The 12,355-nt window shown below is 36.0% G+C and overlaps 1 protein-coding gene across 7 annotated transcripts in view; it reads right to left on the bottom strand.

The window, feature by feature from the left end:
- The window catches only part of CSGALNACT2 (chondroitin sulfate N-acetylgalactosaminyltransferase 2), a 55,185-nt gene that overhangs the window by 26,397 nt on the left and 16,433 nt on the right, over positions 1–12,355 (bottom strand). For 6 of the 7 annotated variants that reach the window (XR_005986156.1, XM_041744758.1, XM_041744757.1 and 3 more), the window contains exon 2: positions 820–1,757. The exons of the other annotated variant lie outside the window; for it this stretch is intronic. Coding sequence is in view for 5 of the 6 variants with exons in the window: in XM_041744758.1 (XP_041600692.1) it covers positions 820–1,480 (661 nt within the window). In the remaining variant the exon portion in view is untranslated. The remainder of the gene's footprint in view (positions 1–819; positions 1,758–12,355) is intronic. 7 annotated transcript variants of the gene reach the window in all.

The raw sequence follows: 12,355 nt of genomic DNA, 5'->3' as shown, positions 1-12,355 counted from the left end.
GCTATCCAGGACGATTCCAGGCCAAAGAAACTACATGTGGTATACTGTTTAAAAATCAAGCAAAGAGAACTTTTAGGAGAGATTTATATCCAAAATGGTTTTAAGTTTGTAATTAAGTATCTAGCAGGAGGTATTAAGATGGCGAGGGGTGGGGATCTGTATTTCTGTTTATATCAATCAGCAAATATCTTAAGTTTACAGAAGTGTTCCTCAACTTTTGAGTCATTCCCCATCTTGATATGTATAAATCTTATGCCCTTTTTGCAGTCTCTATTAGGAAAACAGGTTATTTCTTTACTTTTCCAAATGCCAAATAAGCTTTTCAAAACTATGTGTGCCCTCATGATGTTCTGACATGTGCTTTGCCGCCCTCTAAAATACAGAATATCCATCAATCTACTAAATTAGGGTTTTTTCTTTCCTTTATCGAATGGTTTTCAAATCATGAACCTTAGTTTACACATTTTGAAAAATGCAAAAAAGTAACATCAAGACCAGATAAGAGAGGAATGTAAATACATATATGTACAAATACATACATACCCCTAAGAATCCTTTAACTTGATCCCTATATAGTATTCTTCTATATAAACCTAGATTTATTCTGTTTCCCTGCTCCTCTATTTTATTATGGTCACATTATAACATTTTTTTTAAAAGCCACTTCAAACTCTTGGTAGAATGAAGTGGGTAATAACTTAAATATTTCAATACTATAATGACTGACTATATCACCAGCATTGTCATACTAATGTAATTATGAATTGTATTATTATAATTATATAATTATATTATTATGAATTATATTTTTCACATTACCTTCTACAAAGTCATTTTCATTAAATATCATTTTCTCTCCAAGGGGACCGTCCTCATCTTCCTGTTCCTCATCTTCATCAGGATTATTAATGACCTCCAAGCCAGCTTCAATAACTTCTACCAATTCATCTCGCTTGTCTTTTCTAACTGGCTTTTCCTCAGGATGGCGAGTGAGACCCATTTCCAACTGGAATACTTTCATTAAAGTAAAACTTTCAAAGGGAATGACTCCATACTCACTAGGTAATTTGGCTCCTATGCTAACTTCAGCTTTGTCAATCTGGGAATGAAGAAACTCTAAAAGATCACTAGGTGTTTGTTCTTTGTTGCCTTGATAGCCTATGCCATTAGGCCCTACATTCTTTCTCTCTTGTAATGATCTCATCTTCTCACTCATTTCTTGTAATTCTTGTTTTAGTTGGGCAATTTGACGTTTTAGACTGGTAGCCCTGGTCTGATAATGTTCTTCTTGCTCCTGTAGGAGGGCTTGATAATACTCTTTACCATAATTTTCCCCAATAATACCAGGAAGAGGTGCATTTCCATCTGTCTGGGGGGCACATTCCAGAAGGTACAAAAATAATACCAAACTGCAGAGTAAAGCAAGACCCAACAGGAGCCAGTGGGTCCGGGTCTGAAGAATCAGTCCTCTTCTAGGCATTCTTATTAATGTGGACTTGCCTGATGAGATAAGTTCTTTGGTTGTTCATACCTTTAGCAAAAGGTTATCAAAAATTAAAAGCAAAATCAGAATTTCCACTAAAGGTACCAAAACGAACTCTGCTACAGCTTAAAAAATGTCTTCCTTCAGCAGTGATGACTACTTGCAGAAATGAGAAAGAGTGCATACTTCCTGTATTGTTACCATGATATCCAGAATAAAGAAATCTGATCCCTACAGAATCAGATAAAATTCCATTATTTGGGTGATGATTTTTCTGAAAGAAACAGAGAGAATCAATCAGAATCTTATTTCCTTAAGCATATCAATTTGTTGATAGTTTCAGTAAACTTAGCAATGTGACTACTATATGTAGAACACCGCGAGAAGTGCTAATACAATGTAGAATATTCAGTAAATGCCGAGAAAGTATTAAGAGAAATACCTTACAGAAAACTAAAATGCCACGTGTAATACTTGTAACCAGAATGTCTACGCATCCATAACCTCCTGAATGAATCAAAGAAACACTAAAATTATGTTTAGCATGCTTTGTGTTACACAGATACTACTATTTCTAATTACTTGAAAACTGTATCACTTATAACTCTTTTTTTTTATAACTCTTTATTAATATAGTATTCAGATTAATATGCCATTTCCAACCTAGAGCATATCACCATTTGGGAACTGAGTTTCCATAAATTGTTTTTGTTATATTGATAATGGCTTACTAGAGAGAGAGATATTTTCTTCCAGTTCATTTAATTCAAGCATTCTACTTCATTAATTTCTATGGTTAAACTCAACCAATATAAGAGCCTTAAAATTAAGTGTGTGTGTGAGGGGAGGGACAATTCCAAAAGGTCACAAACATCTGGAAAACATATTAAGAAGCACTTAACATCGAAAGTCCTCCCACAGATTATTTGAACATTAGATCATATAATTCTTTCCACTGTATTACACAGCAACAGATTTCCTACAAGTCTAGAAAGGCTTAGAGTCTATTTAAAGAAAAAACAAGACCATTTTAATGTTTATCTACTGGGAAAAAATGCAAAAAATCACTTATAATCACATACTACTGGTTATGGTATGGTGTGAGCTCTTTCGTATTTCTTTTTAAACTAAAGATCTTTAATTCAATAAATAGAGAATGTTAAAATTTAGGAGACAGGGGAAAAGGAGGCCTCCGCTGCAGAGTGAACTTTTGTTCTAACAAAGAATTTGTCAGGAAGGATATGTGATACTCCAGCAGGTTTTTAATAGAGATGGTTTCCACCAGTGCAGCAGAACCTATGGAGGATCACTGGGGAACATTAGTCCTATCACTTTCTTAGTGATCAAGAAAGCCTGAATGCCTTTCCCTTCCCTTTCCCTCTCTCTTCCCTTCCCTCTCTCTTCCCTTCCCTTCCCTTCTCTCTTCCTTTCCCTTCCCTTCTCTCTTCCCTTCCCTCTTCCCTTCCCTCTTCCCTTCCCTCTTCCCTTCCCTCTTCCCTTCCCTTCCCTTCCCTTCCCTTCCCTTCTTCTCTCTTTCTCTTTCCTTGTGGCACATATCTGTATAAAAATGTAAGACAGATTCAAACTTCTTATGGCTAGTAGACCACAAATAATGGACTTAACTACCCTTAGCCATTTATTGCTTTCTTTAACCAAATGACAAGCAAGTATCATGAAAATTTTAATTCACTACAAGGAAGTTTTAATAGGATGACATCTGTTTTACTGATTGTAAATCTTGTTTTAAGTGATGTAGGAAAAAAAGGGAAAAAATTCCAATATAAAGAGAAGTATCACATTTAAAAAAGATGCAAAGTTAATATTAGCCCTAGGATTCTACCATGTCTCAAAACCATAATTCTTAGTATAAGAAATGACTTGAATGTCATTATTTGAAAGATAAAACTCAGAAGTATTTCTTTTAACTATCTATAAGTTATTACTAGCCTTATTAGGGAAAAGAAAGACTAAAACTGAAAATGTAGAGCCATAATCTTGTATTAGTTAATAAAGCTATACATACTTAACTAGGTTCTAGGTAGTTTTGCATAAGCATCTTTGCCAAAAGCATTTTTGCTGCATAACTAATAGGCCATAAGGCAATTCTGCTCTAAAAGATTAAAAAATAACTGGTTGACAGTTTGGTTTCACTTCTCCATTGATGCAGTACTCCTGTTTTTATATTATATAAATCTTAGCCTTTATAATGGTCTATACAGTGGTAGAGTTTTGAACCTACATTTCCCACAGAACTTTGGAATGTCTATCAATGGACGCCTAACAATATGCCAAGAACAAACAACAGTGTAGAAGACTTTCACAATACAATAGATAGCTCAGTTACAATATGTATCCTAGTATTGGGAAACTGATGCCTCTTTTTAATGAAGGAAAAAAATTTCAGGAAAAACAAAACGCAATGCTGAACAAGGACATGAATCAACAAGCCAAAAAAAAAAAAAAAAAAAGTGTAACACTATGAACAGAAGACGAGGACAATTGCTTAGGTACAATCCACAAAATAAAATCAGTTATTTCTGTAATATTGCCATGAATCTACACATATTTTAAACATAAATATTCTGTATTATACAATAGTCTTTTAAATTTTGTTATTCATTATGTCCTTTTTAATAAATGTCCCTCTTTTTTTGTTTTCATGATTTTATCTTTAATGTTAAGTTGCTTTACAGCCAATTAGCTATGCAGTAAAAATGCTGGGCGGCTCAGCAGTTTAGTACCACCTTCAGCCCAGGGCCTGATCCTGGAGACCCAGGATCTAGTCCCAGGTCAGGCTCCCTACATGGAACCTGCTTCTCCCTCTGCCTGTGTCTCTGCCTCTCTCTCTCTCTCTCTCTCTCTGTGTCTCTCATGAATAAATAAAATCTTAAAAAATAATAATAATAAAATAAAAAAATGCTTATGGTAAAGATGCTAATGGAAAAAATACGGGACACGATTTAACTATACTATAGTCAAACTATTTTGAAATGAAATTTGATAACAGTATTTATAAATAACAGTATTTATAATAAATACTATAACAGTATTTATTATAGTATTTATTCTATACCTCTACCTTTTGTTAATATGGTACCTCATAGTTTTTTCTTTATATAGACAATATATTTTTAAACTGTGCAATACGACTCATTTAGTGGGTCATTCATAACTAAATAAAGGTTTACTTTTCAGTGAAATAGAACAGGAAATACCAGTCTACACCACATATAGTAAGTTTTGTATTGCAATTATATGTATGTATATGTATCAGATCTCCAAATAATATTTATTTATAAGGGGGCTGCGTCCCAAAAATCCTGAAAAATACTGGTTTATAAAGTATTTGTATATATTTCCTATGTCATCCTTTTAAAAGAGTATTGATACTATCTTCATTTTGGATAGGACAAATAAGCTCAAAAATGAAAGGTTTAATTAGGGTTCTATAACAATTAAGTGGTATTATTGATGAGGTTTTGGAATATGGGTGGAGTCCAGAGCCGATGACCAAGAAAGAATTCTTGAGACGTCTTTGGTGCAAAATGGTGGTTTTATTAAAGCACGCACGGGACAGGAGCTGTGGACAGGAAGAGCGGCTGCCCAGAGCCTGTGAGGGGTGGCTGATTATATACTTGAAGAATTGGGGGAGGTTAAGCAAAAATGGAGATTTCAGAAGGATTTTCATATGCTAAGGAGGACCTACAAGATACTGGAGGTCTTGCCATTGTTAAGTTACAGATTGCTTTTTCCCTCTAGCAAGGTATTAACATGAAGACAACTGGAAACTTCCTGAAGAATATCACACATATACCACCCTGGGTGGGGGATTTTTTGCGGGACTGTCAACTATGCCTTGTGCAGCTAGCTCAGTTCCCGCATCATTATTAAAGCCAAGTTCTGTATTTTCCCTCCCTTAAGCAAAATATGGGTTTTTAACACCTTACATGCTTACCTTTCAGTTAAATCTCTTACAACTGAGTATTACTCACTGAAATAAAAGTTGCTGAAAGCAAAAATTACTTTAGAATATAAATGTTATTTGCATGGTTCTGTGATTGTTAAAAATAAAAGGTATCAATTAAAGTCTTACTTGCCTAGTTCCTGAAGGGAACTCTTTAGCCAAATCCTAAAAGACTAGATTATAACAGCTCTAAATACATTAAGTATGTTGGAGAAAACATCCTTTTTTCAGTTGTTACACCCTGATTGCCATCATTCACGTGATGTGTTCATATGATAGATAAGGTTCATTCATAACCCAGAGTTAATCCCAAGCAACTTTCTATGCACAAACAGCAAATAGTTAAGTGTTGTAAGGAGAGAATGAGATAACTGCAGAGATGAGAAAATGATGTTGTTATGATACATAATATAAAATCAAAGATTTCAGAGTTAAAGGAAACCTCAGGAGCCACCTATTTTCTTACTCTTTAAAACAGACTAAAGAGACTTCCTTCTATAGCCTAGGTAGAACAGGGACCAGATTTACTCCTCCACTTGAAACAATCAAAAATCAAACAATAAAATCCAGAACCCACCCCTCTCAGTATAAAACAAAGGTTTTCAAGATACTAAATATTAAGTAATAAAAGTCAGTGATCCCTAGGAGAAACAAAAAAAATAAACAATTGCCCAGCTTACTGCCTTAGTTTCCAGGCCATAACACTGGGAGTCTCCTCCTAAGCTGAACCAGGCTGATTTGCTGAAATGGAGCTGACAGACTGAGGAGACCAAGGCAGCTAGGTTGAAAGGACATAGTACCAGAGGAGAGAGCTGCACAGAGAACTCAAGAGATCTGAAGAGCACATTTTAGGTATTGAGCAGACCACTGACCATTGTAGACATAAAAAAAACAAAAAAACAAAAAACTAACTGAAGCTAAAAAAAAGAAGAAGAAGAAGAAGAAGAAGAAGAAGAAGAAGACACACAACTCAGCATTCATACAAGGCCAGGAATAATTGCATGTTCCCACCAGACAGACTGGAAAACCTCAAAATTCATGGAGCATTGGGTAGAGTACTCAAAAAGGTCTTGCCTCAGTAATGGAAAAAAATTAACTCTAGACTAAACATGGCTCTGGTCTTGCCTAACTAAAAGCAAGACTTGAAAAGATCAAATTGTTTTCAAGTAACTGCACAACAACCCTCAAAATATTTATAGAAATATAAAAAATATCTAATACCCAGCAAAATAAAATTCACAGTGTCTGACATCAAAACAAAAATGATCAAGCATACAAAGAAAAATAAAAATACAACTCATAATAAGAATAATCAATGACTGAAACTGATCTAGAACTGACAGAGATGCTAGAATTCATAAACAAGGACATTAAAATAGTTATAACTATATTGAAAAAGACATTCATGTTCAAAAAACTAAGCAGAAACAAAGACAACATAAAAACTGAACTTCATGAGATGAAAGATACATTGCATGGGATTAACAGTAGATATTTCAGAATAAAATATTAATGAATTGGAAACATTGCAATAGAAATTATGCAAAATACAGAAGAAAAAAAGTGAAGAACATGCATAGAGCACGTAGAAAGCTGTCTGATGGCTTCAAGCAGTCTAGTACGTATGTAATTGCGTACTAATTACATAATTGGAGTCTCTAAAGAAAGGAGAGCGGGCAAGGAGAAATATTTAAAGAAATATGTCTGAAAACTTTCCAAATTTGATGAATACTAGAATATAAGAAGCTCAATGAATACCAGATATAAATGTCATAAAGAAAACTAAAGCCAGCGTGCTTAGGTGGTTCAGTCGGTTAGGCGTCTATCTTTAGCTTGGGTCATGTTCGCGGGGTCCTGGGATTGAGTCCTACATCAGGCCCCCTGCTCAGTGGGCAGCCTGCTTCTCCCTCTCCCTCTGCCTGCTGCTCCCCCTGCTCATGCTCATGCTCTCTCAAATAAATAAATAAAATCTTTTTTTTTTAAAAAAAAGAAAACTAAAGCCAGGCACATGATAATCAAATTGCTCAAATCCTATGATAAATACAATCTTGAAAGTGGCCAGAAGAAAAGAACACACTACATATAAGAACCAAAGAGAGTGGAGCAACATCTTTGAGGAACTGAAAGGAAAAATATGTTAACCTAGAATTCCATATGCAGAAAAAGTATCTGTTAAGAACAAAGGCAAAATAATTCTTAGGGTGCTGGGTGCTTCAGTCAGTAAAGTGTCGGATTCTTGATTTTGGCTCAGTTCATGATCTTGGGGTCATAGGATGGAGCCGCATGTGGGTTCTTAGCTTGGTGGGGAGTCTGCTTGAGATTTCTCTCCCTATCCCTCTGACCACCTTCCACCCCTGCACACACACACACTCTCTCTCTCGCATATAAATAAATAAATCCTTAAAAAAATTCTTCAGATGTTAAAAAGCTAAAAGAAGAATTCATCGCCATCAGACCTGCACTACAAATTCTTTTGGCAGAAAATGATACCAGATAGAACTAGGAATCTATACAAAGCAATGAAGAAACCAAAAATGTTAACAATATGGATAATTCTAAGTTCTCAAATCATTTAAATCCCTTTAAAATACAGATACAAACCACTGAAACTGATTCAAGAAGAAACAGTAAATATGAACAGACCTATGTTGAGACTAAAAAATCACAAAACTACTCAAAGAAAAATCCAGGCCCAGATGTCTTCACTAGTAGACTCTATCAATCATTTGTAAGAATTAATACCAATTCTTCACAAACTCTTTCAAAAAATAGAATATACTTCCCAACTCATTCTATGATGTCAATATTACTTTGATATCAAAACCAGATAAAGACATCAAAAGAAAACTATAGACCAATATTCCTTTATGATACAGACACAAAAATCCTCAACAAAATATTAGTGCACTGGAGAGAATCCAAGATGACAGAGGAGCAGGAGACCTTAGTTTTTGTCTGCTCCCAGGAATTTAGTTAGATATTAAATCATTCTGAACACTTGTGAACTCAACTGGAGATCTAAGAAAAGAATAGCTGCAACTCTACAAACAGAAAAGCGACCACTTTCTACAAGGTAGAAGGTACATATAAGTGAAACTGATGCGATATATGGGTAGACAGACGTGTGTGTCGGGGGGGGAAGCCTCTGTCAGTCAGGTACTGGAAAGTGGTATAGCTGCGGAGCACTAAATCAGAACTTTTATAACTCTGCTCTGGTGAGGAACGTCCCTGATTGAAAGGTGTTTAGATGGTGAAGTGGTGGCAGAATCTTAGGTGGGGCAGTGTGGTTTCAAGATCCCCAAGATCACAGAAAGAAGGAGGGTGCCTGAGTGCAGCAGATTCCCGAGCATCGGAGCAGGGGAAATGGCTGCAATGAGCTGGCCCAGAAGTGGGCTCTCAGATCAGGACTGCTTTCCCAGCAGGGGCCCCAAAACGGCAGAACCAGCAAGACAAGACCCCTTCCCCCTCCCGCTGAACTAGCTGCAGTTGCCAGCTGCAGGATTCTGCAGGGTTTGAGACTCAAAACAGGGGCCACGTGCCTGAGATAGAAACGCTCAGTCACAGCCCGGATGAGCACGGGAGTGTGGCCTTCAACCAAGGAGAGGGGAGTGATTAATTGATTTTCGCTGAGGGTGCACTGAGGAGTGGGGCCCTGAGCTTTCAGCTTACCGCAATGGCGGCCACTTTCATTCATCCTCTAAAGCCTTCAGGAAACAAAAGCCACATGGAGCAATCTGGAGCCGCTTACTTAGCCTGGCTCCCTGGCAAGGGTGGTGCAATTCCGCCTGGGGCAAAAACACCTGAGAATCAACACCGGGAAGATCAGCAAGAACATCCAGCCAAGACCAAGTGTATCGATCTGTGAGAACTGCAAAACTCCAGCACTAGGGGAAAATAGCATAATTCTTTAGTCTTTCAATTTTAATTTTTTTCTTTCCTTTTTCAACCAATTTCTTATTTTAGCAACTCTTTAAAAATTTTTTTAAAATTTTCATTTTACAGTTTACATTCTATCCTTTCATTGTGTTTAGTTTTTCTGGGTACATATTTAAGTTTTTCATTCATTACCATTTTGGGACCTAGTTTTTTAACAGACCAAAATATACACAGGATCCAGTGTATTACTCTATTCTGTTCACCTGTCTGATTATATTCTTTTTTTTTTTTTGGTTTTGAGTCTTTTCTGATTTGTTTAGTGTATATTTCTCTGGGGTTGTTGCCATTTTAGTATTTTTATCTTTTGTTCATTTAGTCTCTGGAAAGAATGACAAGACAGAAAAACCTCAAAAAAGAGAACAAGAGGCAGTACTGACTGCTAGAGGCCTAATCAGTATGGATATAAATAAGATGTTGGAACTAGAGTTCAGAATAAGAATTATAAAGATACTAGCTGGGCTTGAAAAAAAAGCAAAGAAGGCACTAGAGAATCCCTTTCTAGAGAAATAAAAGAACTAAAATCTAATCAAGTTGAAATAAAAAGGCTATTAATGAGATGCAATAAAAAATGGAGGCTCTAACTGCTAGGATAAATGAGAAAGAAGAAAAAATTAGTGATATAAAAGACAGAATGATGGAGGATAAAGAAGCTGAGAAAAAGAAAAGTAAAAAACTATTGGATCACAAGGGGAGAATTCGAGAGATAACTGCTACCATAAAGTGAAACAATATTAGAATAATTGGGATCCTAGAAAAGGAAAGAGAGAGAGGGACAGAAGATATATTGGAGCAAATTATAGGGGGAGAACTTCCTTAATCTGGGGAAGGAAACAGGCATCCAAGTCCAGGAGGCACAGAGAACTCTCCTCAAAATTAATAAAAATAGGTCAACAACCTGACATATAATGGTGAAACTTGCAAATTTCAGAGACAAAGAGAAAATCCCGAAAGCAGCTCAGGACAAGAGGTCCATAACCTACAAGGGTAGAAACATTAGACTGGCAGCTGACCTACCAACAGAGACCTGGCAGGCCAGAAAGGATTGGAATGATATATTCAGGGGGCTACATGAGAAAAACATGCAGTCAAGAATACTTTATCCAGCTAAGATATCATTCAGAATAGAGGGAGAGAGGGACACTTGGGTGGCTCAGTGGTTGAGTGTCTGCCTTTGGCTCTGGTCATGATCTGGATTCCTGGTTCAGAGTCCTGTCAGGCTCCCCGCAGGGAGCCTCTCTCTCTCTGCCTCTCCCTCTGTGTCTGTCATGAATAAATATATAAAATTTAAAAACAAAACAAAACAAAACAAAAAACAAAAGGAGAGAGAAAAAGCTTCCAGGACAAACAGAAACTAAAAGATTCTGTGATCACCAAACTATCCCACAAGAAATATTAAAGGGATCCTTTAAGCAAAGAGAGAGCCCAAAAGAAACATAGAACAGAAAAGAACACAGAAAGTCACAGAATACAGAAACAGTGACTTTAATGGCAAGTAATACAATGGCACTAAATTCATATCTTTCAATAATTACTCTGAATGCAAATAGGCTAAATGCCTCAATCAAAAGACACAGTGTATCAGATTGGATAAAAAGCAAGACCAATCAATGTGCTGTCTGCAAAACACTCATTTAGACCCAAAGACACCTCCAGATTTAAAGTGAGGATGTGGAAAACCATTTATCATGCTAATGGACATCAAAAGAGAGCTGATAAGGCAATCTTTTTATCAGACAAATCAGATTTTATTTTATTTTTTAAGATTTTATTTATTTATTCATGAGAGACACAGAAAAAGAGGCAGAGACACAGGCAGAGGGAGAAGCAGGCTCCATGCAGGGAGCCTGACGTGGGACTCGATCCTGGGTCTCCAGAATCATGCCTTGGGCCGAAGGCAGGTGCTAAACCACTGAACCACCCGGGGATCCCCAAATTAGATTTTAAACCAGACTGTAATAAGAGATGAAGAAAGACACTATATCATAATTAAAGGGTCTATCCAACAATAAGATCTAACAATTGCAAATATTTATGCCCCAAACACGGAAGTAGCCAATTATATAAGCCAGTTAATAACAAAAATAAAGAAACACAATGATAATAATAATAATAATAATAATAATAATAATAATAATAATAATAATATAATAATAATAGTAAGGGACTTTAACACTCCACTCACTACAATGAACAGATCATCTAAGCAGAAGACCAACAAAGAAAGAAAGATGGACTTCACAGATATATTTACAACATTCCATCCTAAAGTAACAGAATACATATCCTTCTCGAGTACACATGGAACATTCTCCAGGATAGATCACATACTGGATCAAATCAGGTATCAATTGGTACCAAAAGACTGAGATCATTCCCTGCCTATTTTTGGACCACAATGCTTAGAAACTGAAACTCAATCACAGAGGAAATTTGGAAAGAGTTCAAATACATGGAGGCTAAAGAGCATCCTACTAAAGAATGAGTAGGTTAACCAGGAAATTAAGAAGAATTTTTAAAAATTAATGGAAACAAAATAAAACCACAACTGTTCAAAACCTTTGGGATGCAGCAAAGCCAATCCTAAGAGGGAAGTATATAGCAATATAAGTCTTTCTCAAGAAACAAGAAAGGTCTCAAGTACACAACCAAACCTTATACCTAAAGCAGTTGAAGAAAGAACAGCAAATAAAGCCTAAACCTATCAGGAGAAGAGACATAATAAAGATTAGAGCAGAAATCAATGAAATAGAAACCAAAAGAACAGTAGAACAGATCAATGAAACTAAGAGCTGGTTCTTTGAAAGAATTAATAAGATTGATTAAACCCCTGGCAAGACTAAAGAGAAAGGACCCAGATAAATAAAATCATGAATGAAAGAGATCACAACCAACACCAAAGAAATACAAACCAGTTATTAAGAACATATTATGAGCAACTATATGCCAACAAATTAGGCAATTTGGAAGAAATG

Source organism: Vulpes lagopus, chromosome 2, assembly GCF_018345385.1.
Source record: "Vulpes lagopus strain Blue_001 chromosome 2, ASM1834538v1, whole genome shotgun sequence".
Taxonomy (NCBI): domain Eukaryota; kingdom Metazoa; phylum Chordata; class Mammalia; order Carnivora; family Canidae; genus Vulpes; species Vulpes lagopus.
The sequence above is the reverse complement of the archived record's forward strand: the minus strand, read 5'-3'. Positions and strand labels throughout refer to the sequence as shown.